Source organism: Marmota flaviventris, chromosome 7 (assembly GCF_047511675.1).
Source record: "Marmota flaviventris isolate mMarFla1 chromosome 7, mMarFla1.hap1, whole genome shotgun sequence".
In the NCBI taxonomy this organism is placed as follows: domain Eukaryota; kingdom Metazoa; phylum Chordata; class Mammalia; order Rodentia; family Sciuridae; genus Marmota; species Marmota flaviventris.
This window is the reverse complement of record NC_092504.1, coordinates 144,385,829-144,393,978: the sequence shown is the minus strand read 5'-3', so window position 1 is coordinate 144,393,978 and position 8,150 is coordinate 144,385,829. Positions and strand designations below refer to the sequence as shown.

Below are 8,150 nucleotides of genomic sequence, written 5' to 3'. Positions count from 1 at the left end.
AAGTATTTAACTAAAGAGTAAGTTGTTTGAGATTTAATCCTTTGCTTAGTGATAGTCTTATGTGTTTATAGTAATTTACAATCTTAGATTAAAATGAGATGAAAGATGCCTCTTCTACTTTACCCAGAAGGGACATGGCTGAATTCATCTGACAGCCTGACTCTGGGCGTGTGGGTGGCCATACCTGCTCCATGCCTGTAAGGGACCTCAGGCCACCACCAGCTGTGGACGTCCTGGTCATTGATGAAGTCCTCCGACAAGCTTTCTTTCACTTAATTGAGTTTTATGAACTGTGCCATTTTCTACAAGGGTGATTGAGGCATTATGTTAATATTTGTAGTGTTTTGGTAGTTTAGTATCATTTGTGGCTTTTCTTCTATAAAAAACAATATACCAGAGATTGCAGAAACTTGATCTCTCATTGACTTTGGGGTTGATTTCATCACCATCCAGTATTATTCTGCCACACGGAAGTGCTCTTGTGTGCAGTGCAGGGGATGGAGCCGGCCTGCACGTGCTGGGCCAGCCCTCAGCTGCCCAGCCACCCCCGCCCTGTCCCCTTACATGTAGTGGTGGATGTCAATTCCACTTCAGAACCCTCCAACTGTTGGTAAATTAGCTACTGATGTAGCTACTATAAAATGTAAACTAGGTTCTAGCCTTTTGGTCCTGCGTTTGTGATGAGCATCTCTGTTTAGCTGTAGCCATCACTGTGAGAAGGTGGTGGTGTGGTGGGATGTGAGATGTCCTGCACAACGCAGAGAGTCAATGCAGGAAGGTTCAGAGGAGAAACAGTTGGGTTACAAGAGTCTTAACCTGATCATGGCTGAATCCCCTGATGGGATGAACTGAGTGGTAACCAAAGGTGGCTAGGGCGTGGCTGGAGGTGGTGGGTGTTGGGGGCGTGGCTGGAGGAGGTGGGCATTGGGGGCGTGGCTGGAGGAAGTGGGCGTTGGGGGCGTGGCTGGAGGAGGTGGGCGTTGGGGGCGTGGCCTTGGGACTTACATTTTGCATCTGGCTAATAGAGTGTATCTCTGCTTCCTGATCATCATGTGAACCGCTTCCCTCACCACACTCCTCCAACATGACGTCCTGCTTTACCTGAGGAATAGAGCTGGCTGTCTATGGACTGAGATCTCCAAACCGTGAGCCTCTAAATAAACTTCTCCTCCTCTGCAGCTGTTCTAGTTAGGTATTTATTCACAGCAGTGAAAAAGCTGACTAAGACAGATCTGAAAACTGCCCAATGTTTCAGGTGAAGCAGGGAATATTTGCCACGGTGTGTAAATAGAGCTGGACCAACAGGGTGGACTCTCAGGGTTCAGAGTCAGCGAGAGGGTGTGGGGCTTTCTCCTGGAGTCCTGTCCCCTGATGTCTGACAGACGGCTGCCCTAGCAGCCTTGGGAAGTGTGATAATTAGCTTTTCATCACTGCAACAAAATACCTGAGCAAAATGACTTAGAAGGAAGAAAGAGCCGGACATGGTGATGCACACCTGTCATCCGAGCAGCTTGGGAGGCTGAGGCAGGAGGATCACAACTTTGAGGCCAGTCTCAGCAATTTAGTGAGGCTCTAATCAACTTAGTGAGACTGTCTCAAAATAAAAAGTAAAAAAATAGCTGTGGATGAGTCTCAGTGGCAAAGCACCCCTGGGTTTAGTTCCCAACAGTTCCCTACCAAAAATGAAGACTTACTTTATTTATTGTTTAGAGGTAAAAGTGTGTGGTTGCTTGGCCCTGTTGTCCTGGGCCCCTGTCAAGGCAGAACATCAGGACAACAGGTTTGTGGTGGGGCATCTGCTTACCTCGTGGTGACCTGAAAGCAGGCGCCTTCAAGGCCCTTCTCCAACTACCTATTTCCCCCAACTAGGCCCGTCCCCCTGAGATTCCACAACTTCCTAAGAGTCCCACAGGTAGTGGATCCTTTGTGAATCCTCATAATGCATTTTGAGGTCAGGGACGTTATGGTCCAGTCACCTGCCCACGGCCCACCTCTTAACATGGCTGCATTGGGTTGCAAGCCTTCAAGCTTTTGGTGTGTTTGTGATGCAAAGCATGACCTCCTGTCCCCAGCCCCCATCACCTGGTGTCCATCGCACAGTGTGAGCCCCATTTGGTCCATCTCATGGCTCCCATAGTCAACAGGCTCCACGTGGCTCTAACAGCAAGTCCAAGTTTCCCCTCTGACCCCAGGCGGGCTCTTTGATGTGAGCCACTGGGGAAATCAGAAAATGAATCGGACACTCCCAGATACAGTGCAGGAGACCAGGAAAACAGTGAGGAGGAGCTGGGCCAAGAAAGGCCAGAACCCACCCTAGTGGGCGCCACTTCCCTGCTGGGTTCTGGTTCTGGGTCATGTTTGGTCTCCGAGACACAGTGGCATGATATGAGCCCCACAGGACCAAACCTTCAGCACCTGAGCTATCGGGGCCCTTTAAGGTCCAAACCACCATGGGGGCATGTGGACATTGCTTGGGATGTGGGTTCAGTGCAGGCCTGGGGTCAGAGGGTCCTCAATTCAGAGCCATTCTCCTCCTCCTCCTCCCCTCTATGCCACAGTGGACGTGAACCTGAACTCTGCCAGCCGCAGGTCCATGCTCATTCAACGGTCTTTACTGAGCACCTACTGTGTGTGTCTTTGTGCCAACCACCAAGCACCCAGAAGCCAGTGAGATACAGTGAACCTCCCATGCCAAAAAGGGAGTGGCGGTTTCAGCCTCAAGGCCAGGGACTGGCTCACTGGGACACATGGGCAGCGTGTGCCGCGTGGTGGCCCTCAGTTAGCACCCACGTCCTGCTTTCCTGTCTCCGGCCACACCACAGTCTTGAGTCAACTGTGAGGTGCCGAGGAGGGTCCGAGGAAGCCCATGTTGGCCTCAGCAGGAAATGCTAGTCCTGGCTTGCAGAGTGCCCCTCTGGGCTCTCCTGCGTGCTTTCTTCTCTACCCTCGAGTTCAGACGAGGTTCTGGGGCTTTGTGGTGTTCATGGCCGTCTTCTCCTTCTTCAGCTTCTTGATTTTCTGTGGTACGTCCTGACGTTCCCTCAGGGCTACCTTCCAGTTCACGAGTGCTGTCTCCAGCTGTGTCGCGTCTGCTCTGTGACCAGGCATTCCAGGTCCCTGCCACTCTTGGGGGCTCTGTGTGTGTTTCTCCTGATTCTGGAGGACAAGTGGCGCTTTCCTTACACAGGAAGTAGAAAGACCTCCCAGGACTCAGAGCCGTCAAACTCAAGACGAGCAAAACACCGTCTGGGAAGTGTCCAGAGCAGTCCTCTGGAGAGCCCCGAGAAGACGGGCCAAAGTGATTTGGGGGCAGGGAGCCTGCTGAGGACTCAGTGGGGAAGGGGCTGAATGACCCGACACATTGGGTCAGCTATCTGGACGGCTGTCGGCTGCAACCCCACTTTAGTAGTCGCCTGGGAGGTGGGGAGCCCAGCACGTGTGAGTCTGGTCCAGGGCAGTGCTCTGGGGGTGAGGACCGTGCATCCAGGGAGGGAGGCAGGCACTCACAGGGGTCTCGACCTCCCTGAGCCTCAGTTTCCTTATCTGCAGAGTGGACACCAGAGCTGCCGGCGCCCAGTGTGACCTTGGTCAGACCCATACCTGGCTCTCCTTTGCTCCTGCTGCAGGACGGGGTCGCACACCCAGGCCTGCCTGTCCCTCCATCCCTCTGAGCTCACTCATCATGCCCACGACCTGGGGCCTTGCAACTCCTCTGCCTGGCCCTGTTCCCCCAGATCCGGCCAGGGCTGGGTGGTCTCCCTCAGGGGGCTCCTGTAGCCTGTCCTCCGGGTCCTGGTCCTCCTGTGCTTCCAGGGAGTGTTTCATGGGCTTTCCTGACAGGACGTCCTGACAAGGGAGGGCACCGGAGCCATCTCTTGTGTGTTCCTAGAGGTCTCCTGGATGCTTGGCCTCATTCCTGCCATTTCCTCCTTTGCTATTTGTTGGTTTTCCCTTTCATTTGGGTTAGGCCACAGCTATTCCTTGGGGTTCCTTGGGGTTCCAATTAACATGACCAAGTGATGTGAGCCCAGAGCAGCGTCACGCCCATGGGGTCCTAGCATGCCCCCTACAGCTCCAGGGCATCCCCTTCAGTCACCTGTGTCACAGAGCTGCAGAGCATGCATCCTGGGCTCAATAACCTGCGCTAAGCCCTGGAGGAGATTTTTTTCATACAGTATTCTCTTTAGTCACAGGGAAGACAAAAGCAGCACACTGTTGACAACTGTCATGAATTTGTGTTCACCAGAGCTCTTTCTGTCCTCCTCCAGCTCTGAGTGCCCACTTAATGTCCTATGGATGAATCAAAAGGACTCCCCTGACGCAGGGCACATCTAGTGACCAAGTCCTGCACCTGGGGCTTGAGGGCTTTCCTCCAACAGTCCTGTTGGAAGTTCAGCACGAGGCAGCACTGTGGAGAAGAGGGCCTTCAGGAGGGGGTTGGGCCCCGAGGCTCTGCATACAGAGGGACCAGGCCCCTTGGAAAAGGCCCTGCTGTGATCCGAGAATCACAACCGCACATGCACAGGTGTGTGCCAATTAACCAGGCATGTCCACAGTCACATCCACAGTCCCATACTGGAGAGGCAGAGGCCGGGGGATTGAGAGACTGAGGCCAGTCTGAGGAACTCCCCGAGACCCTGGTCTAAGGGTCAGGGTGCAGCGAGTGAGAGAGCGCCCAGCTAGCACAGAGGAGGCCCTGGTGTTGACAGCCAGGCCCCAGGAAAGGGGAGGAGGGCACTAAACAGACCAGGAGGGAGGGCAGAGGGGGACGAAGAGCCAGGCATGAAGGGAAGGAGGGAGAGGGAGGAAGGGGGAGGACCGTCCTGGGACCCTCCCTCCATGTGAAGAAATACCAATGGCCCCATGGAAGGTGGACCAAGGGCGAGCTCTGGGCACCTCTCCTGACACGTGAACGTGGACTGGGCCGAGTCAAGAGGCCACGGAAGTGTGAGAACCCACTACCTGTCGTTAAGATCCACACAGTCTAAGGGACTTAGAAAGGCAGCACCAAGGGACCAGGGCAGACCAACCCACAGACACCTGGCCTCTGGTGCCTGACACGGGGACGCCTCAGGTCCCCCGGGGAGAGCGGTCAGTCTGTGAGGCTCCAAAGGAGCCAGCCCAGGCTCTGTGGACAGAGCAGCGGGAAGGGACCGGGGCATCAGGGACGCCTCCGTCTCTCTGCACCCCAGGAAGGGCACCTGCTGGCCCTAGGGTTCTTGGCTGGCAGGTTCAGCCTTCATCCCTGGAAGGCGACCCACCCTCTCTCTCTCCTGTGGGCTGCAGGCAGGGTTCTGGCGAGTGACCTGATAGGACCTTGTGGGGCGCCTGCCCTGCCCCCCACACCCCAGAAAGGTCGGGAACGTGGTCCTGGGACTCAGGGGGCAGAGCGACCCGCACCAGCGTCCTGGCGTGAGGGGACTGTTACCACTCTCTGGACACCAGTCGGTCTGAGTTGGAGGAGACGGGCGCTGAATGGCTCCAGAGGACCTGGGGTGGGGTCTTCACGGGGCGAAAGCCACGACAGAGTTGTGTACTGGCGAGGCACGGGCCCCGAGGCCTGGTCCAGCTCCTCCTTTCTCAGCAAGGAGAGGTCGGGGTCCCGAACACACGGGAGCACCCAGGTTCCACAGACCCTCCTTGTTCTGACCAGGAAGGTGGCCAAGGTCCCGGAGGCCCGAGTGGGAGATGCCACCGTGGGCCACCCCCCCGGGTGTGAGTGGGCCACTCCTGGCTGTGACCTCACAGGGGCCAGCATTGTGAGGCCCTTGAGCCAGCGGGGATATAAGGCCGGGACGAGGCTGGGACCTTGTCCACAAGCACAGGAAGCTCTAGGCAGTGACCTGTGGGACTCCCATAGTTAGCGCGTTTGGTGGTTGGTGGTTTGGTGGTTCTGGTTGCGGTCTCGGGTTGGTTCTTTGATTTGGGGCTTTCTGTTGGGCTTTGTTGTGTTAGTTTTGCTTGTGTTCTTTGCTTTGTTTGTTGTGTTTGTTTTTAGCTAGCGGGCTTAGTGGGCGTGGGGCGGAGGATGTCTAGAGAGAGCAGTGAGCGTAGTGTGGTGCGGAGGGTGTGTCGGGACCTCGCGGCCAGCTCCTCCTTGGAGGAAGCCCTCACGGGCCGCTATGAGCCCCTGGGGGTCGTCGGGCAGGGCAGCTTTGCCAAGGTCTTCCTGGCCCGACACATCCTGACGGGGACGAAGGTGGCCGTGAAAGTCCTGCGGAAGGGGGCGGGGGCCACCTTGTCCTGGGTCTTGTCGGAGCTGGACATCATGAAGGGCTTGGAGCACCCGCACGTGGTGCAGCTGCTGGAGATCGTGGAGACCCCCGGCACTGCCTACGTGGTGATGGAGGACATGGCTGGGGGCCAGCTGGGCCAGCACATCCCGGAGGTCGTGGGCCTGTGGGAGGACGAGGCCCGCATGCTGTTCGGGCAGGTGGCCAGCGCCGTGGGCTACTGCCACGCGCAGGGCATCGCGCACCGGGACGTGAAGGCGGACAACGTGCTGCTGGATGCCGCGGGCCGCGCCAAGCTGTGCGACTTCGGCCTGGCCTGCAGGTTCAGGGCCGGAGAGAAGCTGGGCCTGCTCTGCGGCACCGTGGCCTACTGGGCCCCGGAGCTGCACCGGCGAGAGCCCTACGACGGCCCCGCGGTGGACGTCTGGAGCCTGGGTGTCCTCCTGATCCTCATGCTCACGGGCAGCGTCCCGTTCACCGGGGCCAGCTATGAGCAGGCCAAGGAGCAGGTGCTGCAGGCCAGGTACCACCTCCCGTTCCACCTGTCCGACGAGGCGCAGAGCCTGGTGTCCTGGATGCTGACCCTGGAGCCCTCGCACAGGCCCACGCTCCAGCAGATCCTGGGGCACCCGTGGCTGAGCCAGGATGGGGAACGCTGCCCGAGTCCTCCCGCCGAGCTGCTCCCCAAGCGCCCGGACACCTCCATCCTGCTGGCCATGCTGGACCTGGGCTACGGGCTGCAGGAGACCTGGGTGTCGGTGGCGACGCGCCAGTTCAACCAGGCCATGGCCACCTACCTCCTGCTGGGCCACCAGAAAACCCGGGGGGCGGGCTGCCAGGTGCGGCTGCAGGTACCTGGGCGGCCACAGGTGGGGCCTTGCCCGTCCCTGTCCATCCCCTCCAGCTTGACTCTGGGCCCAAGGTGGGGCGTCAGCAGGCCGGCCATGCGCTCCTGGCCCCTCTCGGCCTGTGAGCAGCAGCAGCAGCAGCCTGAGGAGCTCAAGCCTTCAGGGCAGGTGGGCAGCAGGAGAGCCAGCCTGCCCGCCATCATGCTGTGCAGCCTGTCGGCCATCGTCCCTGCTCCCGGCCCCACGGCCCCTCTGCCCGGGTCCTCCCAGGCCCTGGCACCGGATCCAAGCTCCTCTTCCACCGCGCAACCCCCTGCTGGCTCCAGGACCCCTGGCCTGACCCGTGACACCGCCAGGGGATGGAGGGAAGTGGTCCGGAGGATGGCCACCTGTCTGGCGAGGCTGTGCTGCTGCATGCAGGCCCCCAGGACTGGCTCCGGACGCTCCAACAGAGTGGCTCCCGCAGCTGGAGGGCCCGCGCCACCACCAGCACCAGCACCCAGGGACCCCCCGGGACCTGCCCCCACCAGAGGTCAGGCCCTCAGAAGATTCTTCAAAAACAGAGTGGCTCCCTGGCCAGCGCCCAGCTGAGACGCCCACGGAGCCAAGTAGGTGGAGCGGTGCTGCCTTGGGTCTCACGTGTGCCTTGATGAGTGTCATCTCCAAAGGATGAATGGACACCCTCTGCCCTTGGGGGGTGCCACCAGGGTTAGGTCCACCTGGGCACCACAGGGTGGGCGACTCTGACTCCTAGCCCCTCTCATTGTCCACAGACAGGTGGCCCGGGTTCTACCTCAGGAGGGCCAGCTGCTGGAGCGAGAAGTGCAACCTGCCCTGGCCGCCGCCTCCCGGACCCCTCAGGCAGGAGGACACCCGAAGACACCCGGACACCAGTGGGCCCCTGCGCCCCACCCGGATCCCACCTCAGGGACTTCTCCTTGGACACGTGCCCCGCCCTGCTCTCCTCTGCTCTCTCTCCCACCCTCTGGGGCAGAGATGCTTCCCAATAAGCTCTTCATCCATTCGCGTGTCCCACGGATGTTGGAATAAATTGGGTGCTCCGTGGGGA

General features: G+C 58.8%; 1 protein-coding gene across 1 annotated transcript; it reads left to right on the top strand.

The window, feature by feature from the left end:
- The first annotated feature begins 5,718 nt into the window (after positions 1 to 5,718).
- Positions 5,719 to 8,150, top strand: LOC139706472 (sperm motility kinase 2B-like). The gene is made up of 2 exons (XM_071614755.1): positions 5,719 to 7,689; positions 7,855 to 8,150. The coding sequence occupies exon 1, from the start codon at positions 6,029 to 6,031 to the stop codon at positions 7,670 to 7,672; it is 1,644 nt and encodes a 547-aa protein (XP_071470856.1). The 5' UTR covers positions 5,719 to 6,028; the 3' UTR covers positions 7,673 to 7,689; positions 7,855 to 8,150.